The following is a 16,130-nucleotide window of genomic DNA, read 5'->3' on the forward strand; positions in this document are numbered from 1 at the left end:
TGTCTTCGAGTCGAGACTTAAAAATCAGAACGCAAGAGATGCAGTGAGGGATAAGATGCTTTTATAGTGTTAAGTGTCTCAAGATATACTTTAATTCGTCTTTTATCAATACGAACATTTTTTTTGTGCGTTTTGTCAAACAAGAATACAGACAAAAGATTTGGTTTTTTCCAACAAACCTTTAGAGCACAAAATATCACATGTAATGACATACACCAAGCAGAGTGAAGAAGATCGATGTATAAAAAAAAAAGTTAAAATTTGGATGTGAAAGAGAATAGGAGGCATCACCGATGTAGTAATGAAGTTGAGGAAAAAAGTGAGCACATATGGAGAGAAGAGTAATAATAGCGGGAGTGGGGGGATATCAAAGTAGGCTGGGGAGAGAAAAACGGTTATTGAGTTTGGATAACACCAATGGTCTCGAGGCGAGTTCTAAGGTCATTGGCAATGTTCTTTCTGGTCAAGTCAGCGTACTGGTGAAGGTGTGATTGCAAATTCTGAAGGAATGGAAGGAGTTGATTTTGAAGAACTTGAACAATATTCTTTGCCTTTTGAACATTGGTCAAATCAGGCTTTTCGTATTCAGCACGGACAATTTCGTACTCATTACTGGCCAGGTCAAAGATAGGTTGAAGGCGTTGTTGAAGAAAAGGAGGAAGGCTGGGGGAATGAGTTTGAACAAAAGAAACCAATCCAGTAAGTTGGGTGGCCAGTTGGTGCGTGATATCGTTCAAGCGCTGGTTGGTGGTAACACTCATGCTATGAACACCTTCAGTAATGGAAGGGGGGATACGTTGCTGAGCAGCCTGAGTGGACAAATGGATCCATTGGATAAGAGTCGCATTCAAGTTACGGACTTGATCCTGGGCACTCTGCAATACAAAGTTGGTCTCGTTGACTACATCTTGGCGTGAACGAGGGACATGAGCACTGGCTGTGGTGATGGTGGTCTGAACACGTTCACGAAGTCGGGTTGAAACGCTACCAGCCAACTTGTAAGCACGGACAGCCTGGTTTTCACCTTCAGCCGAGGTGTCCTTGTTATCAGAGGTAGCCTTGCCTTCAGAAGCGCCGACCTGCTCTGTAGGTGGCAAATATTTGTCAACAGTCGCTGCAACATTGTCAATGACAAGACTAAGACGTCGATTGACGCCTTTGGCAGCATTAGTAGCTGGTGCAGTAACTTGAGTGATGGTCGTGTCAATTTTAACCTTGACGCCATCGATGTAAGCATAAGAAGGTTTTTTAATGGTGTCAACGATTTCATTGGTTGGCTTAGTCACTAAGGGGACTTTGGTTTCGAGGAAATCGAGTGACTTGCAGCCTAGTGCATCGGCTTTCTCCAACTGAGGTTGAACATAGGTCTGATAAGCATTTTGAACATAGGGCTGTTGACTCGAGTACTTCTTGGCGGATTCATAAGTAGACTCGGCGGTACTGAGGGCATATCTTCCGATACTGCTCTTGTTGGCGTAATCATGGACAGTGGTGATCGAGTCCTTGAGAATAGGGAGGGATGTCATACGCGTCACAAAACTGGTTGGTGCGTTTTCCGATTCATTAACGTGGCCATTGCGTTGTTGTTCGACGACCTCTTTCTTATGGGCAAGACCATTGCCTACACAAGCAAGGGAATAGAATTTTAGTTTTATGAAACCAGGCCGTTATCAATGGATCCAAATGGATTGGGGCGGTTTTTGAACCTTTAACAATGTATTTAATGACTTACCATTTTGATGATGATGGTGCTTCTTACGTTGAGTCATGATATGAGCAAAAGTACTTTCGCAAGACGATCTACTTGACGAGTAAAAGAGAGAAGGAAGAAAAGCAGATGTTGTCAAAAGGCAGAAGCGCTCCTATTTAACAGGAAGGGGGAAAAAAGAGAGAGAAAAAAAAGCCTGTGAAATATAAACAAGCCAAACACTGATATAAAACGGGGCCCAACCAACCAGCCATGCGGTTTTATATAATGGCCTGCGAGATAAGCAGCCAAAAAAAAAAAAAAGGGTAAGTGCAGTAGATGGCTGTAAACATGTGAAAATCGTCAATGATCGCCATGCTTCCTGTTTAAAGCGGTTTTTGTTTTACGAGCCTTGGAAATCCTTTTGGGTAAAATAGCTGAAAATGGATGGACCAACCATGTCTCTACTAATCAGTCGTAATCGCATCAAGTAATGAGCAAAACACTCGCTCTATTGTCATTTAAAAACCTCAGGTCTTATCGATGTAGCACTATAAAAATACAATTGAATGGCAGATTGGACGCCGCGAGTGTTAAACGTCTTTGGAGCTCGTGCTACCTGGTAATCCGTGCGTGCCGATAGCCAGCACAATCATAGGTTTTTCCAACAAGAAGACGTATCATAACATTTACTTCACATGTTCGAATTTAAGTCGTTTTTGACAGCATGATTGTTATTCCATTATCATTTCCTTATCCTGCGTTATCATATGGCAGGAAATTTTTGTGTTCATAGCTTATTCCAAAATCTGGTAAGACTCCGGCACACCTTATAACAGCGCACACGCTCATAGAACTGAACAACATTCCATAGCTGACTAAAAGGCAAGCCGTCTTCTATTGGCTTTTCTCGTATGGATCATCGAGGTCAATCATCGTTTTGACATGACGGTGTGACTGATAGCTGATGCCTGCGCGATAGCAGTCAGTGTGCCAAAGCGTTTGCATTTGACCGATAAATGGTAAATTGCACCTTACTTTGCCATGCTCACTAAAGCTCAATAACATGTGAAAATCAAACATCATCATGGGGAGCGGTTTTAAATACATACTTCAATAGATTGGTAGGTTTATTCCAAATATCAGCTAAATGCTGGGCATCGTATACAACAGAGACTTAAGAAAATGAAAAGGATAAGACAAGATTAACCTTGGTAACTAAACCTCGGCAGTAGTGGGGGCTTGAGGCAAATGTTGCTCCTTTCCGAGTTTCTGGAAAGCAGTGGCGATGCGGTAAGCTTCGGCAACTTTGTATACCTTGTGCCATGATGCCTTGATAGCCAGATGCTTTTGTCTTTCATCCAAACGAGCAGCAAGCTTTCTCTTGCGAGCAGGGGTAGGGAAGAGACGAGCTGTCAAAGCAAAGTCCCAGTTTCGGAATACATAGACCTTGACCTAGAATAAATACGAACATTAGTTGATGGTTCCTGGAAAAAAGGAAAAAGGTTCTACATTTTGGGTCTCCCCATTCCCTTTCCATATTTTCCATAGTAACTTAAAATAATATCGTACCACATCCAAAATCATAAAGTAGACGAGAGAGATGGCCAAGACAGCGATACCCCAAGGCCAGCCGCAAGGTGCGACATGTTCCTTTGAACCAAAGATACCGTAGACAGAGAAGAACAGAGCTACGATTTGAGTAGCAATGATGCAGGTAGCAAAGATCCAATGGGGCATGTTTTCCCACCAGAAGCCAGGAACACGAGTAGAGAAAATGACAAAGTGGGGAGCGGAACTGATGTGCAAGTACATGATGGAGTGCAGAACGTCAGGTTCAACCTTGAAGACATTGTTGGCGATGAACCAGTGAGCAAACGATAGACCAGCCAACAAGATAGCAAGAATGACAGAGAGTGTCAACAGCTGACCAATTCTCCATTTATCCGGACGATCTGAAATCTGAGTGTTATCAACAGAAATAACCAAGGTAGCAGCATCGTTCTATCGAAAAAGCAGTAGCAGGTTAATAAAGGCACGTGTTCATGCATGTAGAGCATAGCAACTTACCAAGACGCAGATCATAATCAGAAGAACAGCAGGCATGTTCCAGTCTTCAGCCAAAGTAATGATGAACATGAACATCAAAAAGTGGATGGTAGAGGTAATTCGGTACAAGGCATATGAACGAAGACGTTGGAAGATAGCACGAGAGGTCTTAATACCATCAATGATGGTGGACAAACCAGGAGCAAGCAAGACAATATCGGCAGCGGAGCGAGCAGCATCAGTACAACCATGGACAGCAATACCAACGTTGGCTTTCTTGAGAGCTGGAGCGTCATTGACACCATCACCCGTCATACCAATAAGCAGACCCTTCTTTTGGAGTAGTTCAACAACACGGTACTTGTGTTCGGGAATGACCTGAGCGAAACCATCAGCACGTTCACAATGTTCAGTGACTTCGGCTTCACTCTTGGTGGGATCAACAAGATGGTTAGCATCCAAGATGACACGACCCATACCCAGACGGGCAGCGACTTCTTTGGCAATAATCAGCTGATCACCAGTGACCATCTTGACATCGACGCCAAAGCTGTTACATTCGCGGATAGTATTTCCAGAATCAGGACGAGGAGGATCCAATAGTGAGATCATGCCAACCAATTGGTACTGTTCGAGTTGACCAGGAATGGTACGGGCGACACCAAGAGCACGAAGACCACGACGAGCAAGAGCGTTGACGGCACGAACGGCATCATCGTCACCACCGACAAGCTTGATGATAACTTGAGGAGCACCCTTGGCAACCTTGAAGACGTCCTTGGTTTCCAAATTGGCAACAGTGGCTTGAGTCATCTTAGTAGTGGGATTGAATGGCAAGAAGCTTGTGACCTTGTATCCGGGAACATCATGCTGACTTGTTCTGTTCTTGAGGACTTCCAAGGAGCCTTCAGCGGCACGGCGGACGGCCAATTCAATAGGGTCATTGGCACCAGGTTCAGCAGCGAGGTATGAGTAAAGCAGAATGTCATCAGCAGTGAATCCTTCGTTGAGGTAGGGTTCATCAAAAGTCAATTCGTTCAAGGTGAGAGTACCAGTCTTGTCTGAGCAGAGAACGGAGACGGAAGCAAGTTCTTCGACGGCAGTCAAGCGCTTGACGATGACCTTCTTGGCAGCCAGTTGCTTGGCTCCAATAGCCATGGTGACGGACATAACGGTAGGAAGACCAACGGGAATAGCAGCAACAGTCAATACCAGGCAGTTTTCCAAGACGACCTTCCAGTTACCCTCGTCGGTACCTCGGAACTTGACCAATTGGTAGATCAAGACAATGAGGACAAGGACTACAGTGGACCAGATAAGAACGTTACCAATTTTGGCGATGATCTTTTGGAAGTGACCTTCATCAGCAGTGATGGCGATCAAATTGGCAGCACGACCAATAAAGGTATTGGCGCCAGTCTTGGTGACAACAGCAAGCTGTTGTCCCTGCTTTACAATAGATGAAGAGTAAACAGTATTACCCTTCTTCTTGCTAACAGGCAATGATTCACCAGTAAGAGCAGATTGATCAATTTGGAGATCTCCTTCGGTGGCTTCACCAGTGACACCAATACCAAGAAGACGAGCATCAGCAGGGACAATATCACCAAGACGAAGTACAATGACATCACCGGGAACCAGGTCAGTGACATCGAGTTCTACCAGCTGGCCATCGCGCCATGAGCGAGTTTTGAGAGCCAAAGTTTGTCTGAGAGCATCCAAAGCGGATTCGGCCTTGGCTTCTTCGAAGAAACCAATGAAAGCATTGATAAACAGTAGGGCCAAAATGATACCAAAGTCAATCCAGTCACCAACGACGGCGGCAATGATACAAGCAATTTCAATCAGGTATGAAATAGGACCAGTAAAGTAACCCAAGAACTTCCAGAGTGGGTTCTTCTTCTTTTCAGGGAGCTCGTTTTTGCCAAAGCGAGCCAATCGTTCTTCAACTTCACTTGGAGAGAGACCTTTGGAAGGGTCAGTTTGAATGAGAGCCTCAAGCTCAGGGGAGATTTCATCCTCGTGTTCATGATGGGCTTGTTCTTCAAACTGAACGTTTCCGACCTTTTCCTCATCCTGAGGCTGTTTGGATTTTTCCTCCACTTCGTTACCCATTGTCAATTAACCAATAAGTGAATGGGCTAAGATCAGGCTAAGTTTCAGTACAGTTCTATAAAAAAGAGAGAGGAAATGAAACCATAAAGGGGGGCATGGATTAGCATTGAGATTGGTCCCTTTTTTTTCATCAGGTACCTCTAGACTCACCTTTTTCTTCTAAAAAAAAGAGACGCTGGTTTCAGGGCGGCGGGTAGGTAGGGTTTTCTACTCTTTCTGTTTCTAAGGCACTTGTTCCCTTTGTATTAGGATACCAAATAGGTCTACAAATCAACGACTTCTTGGATAGCTTGAATGAAAAGCTTACAACGGAAGAAAGAAGAATAAAGAAGGAGTTGAAAGAGAAAAGGAAAATGATATAATCTCCAGCAAGATTGGAAAACCGGAACATCGTAACGGTTTTTATTCCTCCTCATCAAAGTTGCACGCTAGATTATCCCAATCAAGAGAAAAACACACATTCGGGGGGACGAATGGATAATTAGTTTTGGCAGCTAGTGGCAAAAATGCCGTACTCAGGCTTTAAGCTTCAAGAATAAGGGTGTGTACCAACATGGATGGATGGGGGTCAGGTACCTGTTTAGCCAAAAAATTGCTTTACAGATCAGGAAATCATTATACACACAACACGACTCGGTGGTGGCCGTGAACTGGCAAAACTTACAAGCCGATCAACATCATTTACCCCGCATCTACCGGATACCCCATCCTGCCTGTTTGCCTTTCACGTCAGCCCTTCCCTAATCTACTGATCTGGGTCGTTTTGTCTGCCAAATGTTTGATTTTTTAATATGAAAATTCGCGCGCGGTATTGGGAAAGAGCTGGCTCAAGAGTGGCCGAGGCGACGGCCAAATTTTAGCCTGGATGCCTTGGGGGATCACACAAACTAGGTTAAGAAAGGACAAAGTAGGAAGGTAAGGAATAAAAAGAAAAACAGAATGTGATGTGCAGTAAAATAAACTAAAAAGAATTTCGCTGTTTCGAAAAGCTATACTGGAGAAATGGACATTTGAATTCAGTGAAAGGAAAATGTATCAAATGCTTTGCTATTTGCGTGTTTTTTGTTCTTATTTTTTATGATGGTTTCAAGACGAATACTCCATATCCCTTTTGAAATTGTTTTGGACATCATTTGGCTAAGGCTCAATTTCCTTGGAACACCCTCACACAACGAATATTTTTTTTTTCTGGATGGAGCGCAGTGCATTTTGGCGTTGTGGGGGAGTTCCCACGAATTTTTTTTTGAATTTTTTTTTTTACCAGTGACGATGGCCGGTCGACGAAGCGCAAGAAGGAAAAAATCGAAGTGTGATCAATTCTCCATGCTTCTTTGAGCAAAGTGGTTGTAACATTGAACGCCCTATCAGGAGTCATTTGAAGTGAGCATTGCGCGTGATAAACCAAACAAGGCCTGATCATCAGATGGCACCTTTTGCAATTTTGGAGCAGACACCTTAAAGAGGTTGGTGGATGAACTGAAATTAGTAAAAGGAGCGGCAGGTTCCAATGGAAGGTGAGGAAGGAGCAGTGCATGAGAAAATATTAGTGGGATGCCTAATACTCTCCAAATTGGCGTTACCTGCCCATATTTGTCGAACTGCGGGAACGAAGGCGGGGGGATAGCATGTGCTTTGAGGTTACTCGTGTTCTCATTTCCCAAGTGAAATCGAAGAACCATTTTTCATGGATCATTGGAAGTAGAAGCAGAAAATAATAGTTCCCGGGGATTCAAAAATAAGCATTGACGAAGATGAGCTGCCAAAGGGTAGTTTTTCAACCTCAGTCTTTTGTCAACTTGTAAAAAACCTTGACGGAGTGACGATATCGCCTCTGATAAAGAGCGATAACGCGCGGAGTTGCGACTTATTTGGGTGGATAATCTTCACATCACATCACTAGGGAAGGTAACCAACAAAGAGGTGATACACTGTCGAGGCGACAGGAAGGAGACTTGTTCGACAAGAGAAAAAAAAAAGGGAAGCGTGTCGTCCTTGGTTGATCTGGTACCTCTATTTATTGGGTTGGAGACGAACTTCTTCCCCCCTTTCTTGAAGAGTCATCAACTTTGGGCGTTGGCTAACCATTACCATAAACAGACGCTGTGCCACGCCATACCAGGACTTCCAGCAACACACGTGCACTTTTACTTGTCTTGGAGCAAATCTTTTATGTACATTGGTTCAAGAAGTGGAGAAGAATAAGAGAGATAAAGATTCGTTTTTTTGTTATGCTTTGTTAATAATTATATATCGTATTTCTTTGCAAGTGTAGAAAATGTGCTTCTCATAACAAATAATGCTTTGGGCTTTCTGAAACAACAACATTTGAAATATTGTTTCCTTCTAACCATCAACTTGCTTGGACTGTCAAAGCCCAGCCTCGTCTTATTTCGCCACAACGTTGATGGTCCCAAATCCAATGAATTCTCCACATCCCATTGACCTGAATTTTGACAGTTAGCTTGACGCTCGCCGATGCTTGGTGGTCAGGATCCATAATTTTGAGAGTGCATCCGGCCCCACGGCGTAAAGATCAAACACAAATTCATCTAAAGGACATGCGGGATCAGTAACACTTTCTGTTTTCATCCATGCCATGGATTCAATTCTTCCGCCCCCCCTGGGATCCTTTTTAACTCACCACCCTTCACGTGCTCTTCCAATGACTGTCGCTTTTGAAGAATGCTATAGCACTTTTGTAGCTCGTTGGTATCCAACATAGTCAGCGCTCGCGCCAGTTCGCACATATCCACGTCCTAAACAACATTAAAAAGAAGATGGATTACTTGGATTAGTACACTCATTCATGGAAATGATATCCCAAGCAAAACAAAAAAAGTCGTCTCTTTCAGCTTCCCTAAAAATGGAATCCATCCCATCCTGCCCTCCCCCAAAGGTCAACCCAAAACACTTTCAACACCACACTAAATCAAAACCAACCCAACTGCATACACACACACACAAAACTAACCTCTGGAACGCCCCATTCCTTCCGAGTTTCGGGGGACACATCGACCATTCGGTGTACGGTGTGTAAGGACACAGTATCCTGAGCTGTATATACATCGTCTTCCACAACCTGCTTGACCGGCTTCTTGTTGTTCTTGGGCACTTTCTTGGTGGTTTTACCTGCCAGAACTCGCTTGGGCTGATATTCATCGCCACCGTCGCTGTCAGCAGCCGAAGGTGGTGAAGCGATGGCCATATCCCAGTCGATCACCGATGAAGAGCTGGACGATCTTCGTTTTGCATCTTCACTACTTGCTACGCTACTTTCATCACTCGAATCCTGTCGCTTTCTTTTCGTTGCTGGCTGTGATATTGATGTATTCCCAGAGTTAACCCCATTTGACGTAATATTTAGCAACGCCAGAAATTCCTCTGGTGGGCTCTCAAACGTCTACAAAAACAGTATTTAAAAGTTAGTTTGTTGCATGTACACTTTCGTTTGTAATTGCACAGGGTGTCCCAGCTCAGGCCATTCCGCTAGTTCTTAGGCTAGCAAACACAAGTGTTCAAAAGAAATGGCCAAGAACGGAGAGACGCAAGTTGTATTTGACCATATACCGCCCCCACACAGACACCCCGAAAAAAATCCCTCGTTTCCACTTACCAAAGTGTCTGACACAGAATACGCTTCCTGAGCAAAGTTGAGATCAAACCACATCAATTGAGGTGCTACCAGATTATCGACAAAGTGGAAAATAATTCTTAGATCAAACGCGCCCCATCCTTTCTCTTGCAGTGTGTACGGTTCTCTTGTGCGTACTACCATCAGCGCAGTCGCAAATGGCCCCAAAGTTAGTTAGAAATTTGACCGAACATGGCATTCTGTTTTTCTCGTTTCTTTTCTCTCATTTCATCTGCCTGCCCTGAATAAGTGTAAACCCATTTTCTTACTTACCCATGCGAGGGGTTTCGAAAGATTCGTGCAAGATGTATTCAATATGATCGACAATATTGGATAATGGCTGCTGATCTTCCGATACTATTTCCACTTTCCACTTTCGCCATGCCGGATCCGTTGGTGCTGGTTTTTTCTTTGTCTTGAGAGCGACATTTGTTGAAACTATTTTGACTCTTTTTTCCACCTTCTGTCAGAGATCCATATGGTCAATATTCTAACTCTGTTCGTTTTTGAAAGCCTTGATCGTTGAGTCAACTTACCATCATCCACGCGTATGGATGTATATTATTTGGAGAGGTATGTACAAATTTGGAGCAGAGGTTCGTATTAGCAGCGGTTTGAGTCGCCTATGTATTGGATGGATGTTGCCTTTGTCTGCGGGAAAATCCACACTATCCCTAGTAATCACCACAAAGTGGAAAGCACATATTTTTAGTCTTGCAGTTGCTACCATCTCATTAGCAATGTAATGGGAAGTAAAGTGACACTAAGTTACCTTGAATGTAAGATGGTATATACAGTACGGTTGACAGCAGGGAATTGTCGGTTAATATCAGCTTGGTAGGGTTGATCAAGGGTACTCTACTGCAGTAAACGGTAACACTGTGCTCTGAATTGTGATTCACAAATTGTCGCAAGGTGACGATTAGCAAATTGTTGAATATCAAGTGTTCTTGTGGTGGAATGGGAAATGTCGGCGGAGCTTTATTTTTCGACCATTCATATTGCTTGCAGGAAATTCATTTCAATGGGACAAGGTAACTGAACATGAAAATGAGTGCTTGTTGGCGGCACCGGACGGGAGATGGTCGGCTACAAGCGCAATGTGGTGCGTTCTTTCCTTCAAAATGGAACGGGAAGATATGTCCGCAGCACAATAGCAAACATCCTCGACAGTGCACTATCTCGGCCCTGACAGTGGCAATCATTTTGCACCACTTGGCTGATGTCATAGGTTTACAGGGACTTTTTTTTTAAGCGCGTGCTCACGCAAAAAACGTCAACTTGTCAATCATGGCGCGCGGGGTTGCCTCATGGTAGGCTTTTTCCACCAACCATATTAAAAAACAGAATTAGTTTCCCACGTTTTCATAACGGTGAGGTATTGGTTTAATGAAAAATGGTTTAATGGAAGATATATAAGACAAAGGTACAGCTTTGGGAGAGGTTTTATTACACATATGGGTCTTCTGGGAATGATTTTTTGGTTTGTGCTGGAGCGTTAGGGCCAGGTGATGGTAGTCTAAGCAGTTCCACTGAACCGTTTCGGTTATGGCGTCTACCAGAGTATCCAGCAGGTACGTATTCGCTCTGATTAAATGGTAAGTCACTGTCGCTGGAACCAGTCGATCCGGCTTTGTGATATGTATTGGATGCAGGGGATGTGTCTCTAAAGATGTCTAGGCGTGAGGACCGGTCAGCGAATTTAGGAGGGGGGAGTCCGGCTTCAGCTGCAAGTCGGACCTTGCGATCCTTTTCGTAGTCGCCCCAGCGCTTCATGGTGATCTTGCTACTATCGAATTCTCCTTGCTTATCACCGTGATTTTCTTCCTTTCCGCTACCAGCCACCTTACGTGTTTCTCCCCAGGAGAAATCGTCAAAGTGCCAGAAAGCGTAGGCGGGTAGAACAAAGTTCCAAATGGGCAAAGAGAAGAGGTAGACTGTGAAAAAGAAAAATGCGTGCGTTTAGAAAAGGAATTCATCCCATTGCGACTGATTTAGTCCCATTCACTTACCCAACATCCATCCAACGTAGACAACCTTGCGACTAGTCATTACGATTAAAACAGCAGGTAAACCGAGAATAATGGCCAATAGAATAAGTGGGATAATAGCCGGCTTTCCAATGATAGCAAGAATAATAAGGTAAAGGGTGAAAGAGATGGCAGCGGGGAGAGCCACTGTTCCGACCAATTCCATGAAGACAACAAATTGCATAGAGAAACAGAAGGTACCGCAAAGATCTCGCACGAGAACCAATTCCATCAAATTGTGAATGGTAGAGTTAATCCATCGACGACGTTGTGACAATAGAACGGCAAACGTATCAGGAACAACGGTTTTACAGACGGCCTGAGGAACGAATACCATCTTACGCTTGGGGAAAGTACGCAACATGAGAGTGGACAAGTAACGATCTTCTCCGAGAAGCAACAAATTCTTCTTGTGAAGCGTATCCACAACGTTTTCAGAATAATGTTCGACAATATCAGGGTTGGCCAAGATAGGAACCCAGTAACCATTAGGACCCTTAGGAGCTTTGATACGATACATACAGAAACAACCAGGCAAACATGTTACACCACCAAAGATGGATTCGAAAGCCTTAGATTGATGGTGAGAGATATAGTATTCAAACACTAAGATTGAACCATGCGTTAGTGAAATGTTGCACATGATTCAGTTGAGATAGCCATGGCAGTGTTTTCTTACCTTGAATCATAGTGACCCAACTGTCCGTTTTGTTACCAATCTTCGTTTCACCGCACAGACCAGCGATTTCGGGATCCTTCACCATACAGGATACTAATCTGGAAAGGGCGTCGGGGTAAACCTTGGTATCGGCGTCCACCATGAGACAAATCTCGTACTTGTCGGGGCTAACCCCGGTAATTCGCCAAATGGTATTGAAGAACTCGTACTCCATCAAAGTCATGCGTTCATCAAACATAACCTTTTGCATGAAAGACATGAGAACAATCTGAGAATCACGTTTGCCACGATTACCGGGTTTCTTTTCTTTGGCTTCTTCGGGGGTACCGCACTTGACGACGACCACCATGGGTACACGCTGTTGTTGAGCGGGGTCAACGGTGTTGTTGTCATATTTGTAGAAACCACCGTAAATCTTGGCCATATTATGTCGCTTGGATCCATCAGCAATGGCAATGTAGGAATAAGGTTGTACTTGATTCTTGGGAACAATGCAATCACGCAACATGGATACACAAATATCCGGAGTTGACATGGCGTTACCATGACCAGTAATAACACCATCACAGACAACCAAGATAAGCTTGTGCGAGTTGGGATAATCGGTCGTGGCAATGGAATCCAGAGTGGTTCGAATACCTTCTTCTCCTTCAGAGTAACAAGTGACTAAGCAGATAGTGTGCGCCAAAGCAAAGTTGAACGGCATATAATCTGGTTTGGGTTGTTGAATCACATGCTTCGAAAGCGGGAAAGGACAAGTAGATTGTTGTGAAATGCTTCCCATGCCTGAAGATGAGACGGATGATCGTCGGGAAGGCGAGTAGATCTGACTCTGGCGATGAAACGAAGAAGTGTCATTGATGCCACGCAGTGAAGGCGATGCAGGAGGAGTTCCAAAATTCGATCCAAACATAGAATTGCGAGAACCAGAAAGTGGTCCGAGACCAGGGCTATGGTGTGGGGGTGAGAGGATTAGACCCAGTTCATTCATGGCCCGTTCGTAACCATAAGAAAAATAGAATGCATTGTTTTTTTGTGGTTTTTTTTCTTACCTGGATGAACCTGGTCCTGAATTCCAAAAGGTAGTACTGGTGGTGCGTTCCATAGCATTGAATCGATTAGAGCCAAATTCAGGTTGAGTGAAACGAGATGTTTGTGGCAAAAAGGTTTTTCGACGAGCATTCAATCCACCATAGGGAGAGGCGGCAGTGGACGAAGAGTAAGGGCTCTTTGGCTTGATAGCATCGGCAGGTTGATAGATGCCCTCTGTCCAATTTTCGATTTCTGCAGCACGTTTCATTCTCTCCTTATAGGATGTGCCTTCGTTGAAGTTACCCAGCTTCCACGAGAGGAACCAGCCAAAGATGACAGCTAGACCAAACTTGACAATGATGACTCCGAGAATAACGACCAAAGAAACATAAAGCACAATGTCGGACGCAATACAACCGATACTTTCCGTATCCAGCATACCGACGGTAATAATATCAGCAAGACAATCGGCTTCCTGTTTCCAGTCATTGTTTGAGCCTCTGAACGTAGAGATGTGTCTGGTCATGTCTCTTCCAACATAACCGGAAGAGTTGGCCAAGAGGGCTGCAATTAAACCTCCAGTGGGGACATTAAAGTAGTTCTGAGGGAGAGATTGCAGCAAATTGAGATTGAGCACATCACTATAATAAAGCAGAGTTCAGAAATTTTGTAGGCTATTTGGTTATCATGAGTTCTCCCTTACCTATTGTAAACCATTAACCCCTTTTCTGCAGTGACATCTTCCCAATTATAGTAGACACGTCCAGCTTTGTCAAAACCATTCTTATTGTTGGGTACACCGGTAGTTGAAAAGTCGTAGTACATGGTACGTGCAGAGGAAGACAAATGGCATCCTGAGTAGTTCAAGTAAGTGTTCGCATCAGGAGCAATGGTATTGTTTGGGTCGAACATGCGGCAAGGGAAATATGTCGGTACTTTGTTTCCGTCTTGGTGAATTTGCGCACCAGATTTAGGAACAATAATGTTGAGACAGCGTTGGTTCACATTCTGAAACAGGAAGGTGGCATCCATGCCACCAGCATTGATAGGAGGATAAAGTGGGTTGGTACTTTCGTTGGTGACGCCGGGAATGGCAGGATGATCTTGCCAGGATGATAATTGGTAAGCCCATCCATTGATCAAGAGATAACCATTATTGATTGATCCGGCATGAAAACTCAAGGGAGGGGTCGGGCAAACAGCCTCCGTAAATCCAAAAGTAAGGAAACCGACAAATCCCATGATAATAGCAATAATGGACAAAAGGCCGATCTTTTCACGCCATGCATACTGAGCACGCTCATCCTTGAGTCCTATGAGTGGGCGAGGGAGAGAATGGGTTAGTTCAGTTTTTTCAGTTGGTGAAAAAAAAAAAGGACGTCCATTCAATAACGGCCAGATCAAAATATGGGCATAGGGCAAGGCTCAAAAAATAGCCCTTAATTGACCCTCCCACCCCCCTTGAATTGTTTCCCCGGGAAAACAATACACATACACACAATGGTCATATCCACATGCTTTCTCTAGAAAAGGGAAGAGTTTGGTAACGTACCGAATGAACGAAGAACGCTGCCAGGAAAACAACACGTCAGGGCTCGAACATAGATATTCCACATATCTGGCAATCTGCTTTTGGCTTGATCGTCCAATACAACAGCGTTGGCTGGCGCTGCACTATCATTTCCAGTGATTGTTTCGGAACCATCAGAACCTCCTGCAGACGGTTGACTTGGTGTTCGTTTGGCAGCAGCAGGCTTGACATTTATTTTTTCCTTGGGAGGTTCTTCTCTGCCTAAGATACTTTTTCCACGTCTGACGGGAGGTACTTGACGTCGAAATGAAGGTAGTCTTTGCGCTCTTCGTTCTGGAACCTCTTGATAATGCAAAGGAATATTACCGGTTGAACTTGCAGCCACTTGTTCCACCCCAAGATGTTCTGTAGCACGTTGTCGATAATGAAATTGTCGATGATTTGGATCGATACGCTCTCGTTCAGGTCTGACCAACGATTTCTGTCGTCGCGGCCTTATACCTGTCGTCAAATTATCATCGCCCAGTCTGGAGTTAGTCGAGCGAGAACGGTCGATCTGTGGCTGATACGATGCAGCCGTGTTGGGGTCCATCTAGTTGGTTGGTATTGTGAGTGTCGTGTGAAGGTTAGGGAATATCTCAACCGAACAGAGAGGGTGAGGAGTAGGAAAAGTAAAGAAAATAAGTGGGGGTTTTAGGTATTCTTCACAATAACGTAGCGAAGAGAAATATTATGTATAGCCAGTTTCTAGTAGAGAAAAAAGAAAAGTGGTAATAACAAGAGTGGCGGAAAAACTGGCGGTGGGGGGAAACAATCTTGATTCTAACAGTGAACAGAATGCAAAAGGACTTCAAGCTTCTATTCAGTAAGTCAAAATGGTATAGATGAGTATTGAGATGGTGGCAAGCGATGAAAGATGGAAGCAAAGAAACTGGGCTCGTTCTTGCAATATAAACAAAAAATGGAAAGGTACCGTACCATTCAATCCAAAGAGGGGAAGCGCGTCACGGTGATGAAAAAGTCCAAAGCTGGCTAAGAGGCGATCGTATTACAACAGAATCGAGTCTTTCTTTTTCTCTTTTCAAACGCTTGTCAACGCTCAACAACAACACTACCAAGTAGGGGAAGTGGAGTGATAGTGAAGAAGAAGCAAGCAGAGGGCGGGCGGGACTGAAGGGGAATTTTCTGTGGCAACACACAATAAAAGAGCGGAACTTTTGTGAGATACACGGCCCAAAAAAAATAATAATAATAATAATAAGAGACAAAGTGAAGGCGAATCATGGGCCATCTATCTATATTTAAAGAGGGGTTAAGCAGGAGCGGGTGTCAAGTATTTTTGGGGCCAGAAGGACTTTTGATCGTTTCCTGATGGT

The 16,130-nt window shown here is 44.1% G+C and overlaps 5 protein-coding genes across 5 annotated transcripts; all 5 read right to left on the bottom strand.

The window, feature by feature from the left end:
• Window positions 1–162: 162 nt before the first annotated feature.
• On the bottom strand, window positions 163–1,924 carry K450DRAFT_279169 (uncharacterized protein). Its single transcript, XM_051593320.1, has 2 exons — window positions 1,733–1,924; window positions 163–1,621 (listed from the first exon to the last, which is right to left on the bottom strand). Exons 1-2 carry the CDS (start codon window positions 1,767–1,769, stop codon window positions 396–398), a joined length of 1,263 nt encoding a protein of 420 aa, XP_051446397.1. The 5' UTR covers window positions 1,770–1,924; the 3' UTR covers window positions 163–395.
• Window positions 1,925–2,806: 882 nt separating this feature from the next.
• On the bottom strand, window positions 2,807–6,158 carry K450DRAFT_232850 (uncharacterized protein). Its single transcript, XM_051587661.1, has 4 exons — window positions 6,002–6,158; window positions 3,758–5,906; window positions 3,260–3,691; window positions 2,807–3,142 (listed from the first exon to the last, which is right to left on the bottom strand). The coding sequence occupies exons 2-4, from the start codon at window positions 5,849–5,851 to the stop codon at window positions 2,906–2,908; spliced, it is 2,763 nt and encodes a 920-aa protein (XP_051446398.1). The 5' UTR covers window positions 5,852–5,906; window positions 6,002–6,158; the 3' UTR covers window positions 2,807–2,905.
• Window positions 6,159–8,215: 2,057 nt separating this feature from the next.
• On the bottom strand, window positions 8,216–10,133 carry K450DRAFT_232855 (uncharacterized protein). Its single transcript, XM_051587662.1, has 6 exons — window positions 10,019–10,133; window positions 9,756–9,945; window positions 9,465–9,619; window positions 8,823–9,251; window positions 8,496–8,607; window positions 8,216–8,400 (listed from the first exon to the last, which is right to left on the bottom strand). Exons 1-6 carry the CDS (start codon window positions 10,022–10,024, stop codon window positions 8,309–8,311), a joined length of 984 nt encoding a protein of 327 aa, XP_051446399.1. The 5' UTR covers window positions 10,025–10,133; the 3' UTR covers window positions 8,216–8,308.
• A 698-nt stretch (window positions 10,134–10,831) lies between these two features.
• On the bottom strand, window positions 10,832–15,841 carry K450DRAFT_232863 (uncharacterized protein). The gene is made up of 7 exons (XM_051587663.1): window positions 15,733–15,841; window positions 14,776–15,609; window positions 13,927–14,536; window positions 13,244–13,864; window positions 12,192–13,141; window positions 11,495–12,118; window positions 10,832–11,419 (listed from the first exon to the last, which is right to left on the bottom strand). Exons 2-7 carry the CDS (start codon window positions 15,344–15,346, stop codon window positions 10,932–10,934), a joined length of 3,864 nt encoding a protein of 1,287 aa, XP_051446400.1. The 5' UTR covers window positions 15,347–15,609; window positions 15,733–15,841; the 3' UTR covers window positions 10,832–10,931.
• On the bottom strand, window positions 15,469–16,044 carry K450DRAFT_232864 (uncharacterized protein). Its single transcript, XM_051587664.1, has 2 exons — window positions 15,733–16,044; window positions 15,469–15,612 (listed from the first exon to the last, which is right to left on the bottom strand). The coding sequence occupies exon 1, from the start codon at window positions 16,036–16,038 to the stop codon at window positions 15,847–15,849; it is 192 nt and encodes a 63-aa protein (XP_051446401.1). The 5' UTR covers window positions 16,039–16,044; the 3' UTR covers window positions 15,469–15,612; window positions 15,733–15,846.
• Window positions 16,045–16,130: the final 86 nt, after the last annotated feature.

This window comes from Umbelopsis ramanniana (assembly GCF_025399195.1).
Source record: "Umbelopsis ramanniana AG unplaced genomic scaffold K450scaffold_15, whole genome shotgun sequence".
Lineage (NCBI taxonomy): Eukaryota > Fungi > Mucoromycota > Umbelopsidomycetes > Umbelopsidales > Umbelopsidaceae > Umbelopsis > Umbelopsis ramanniana.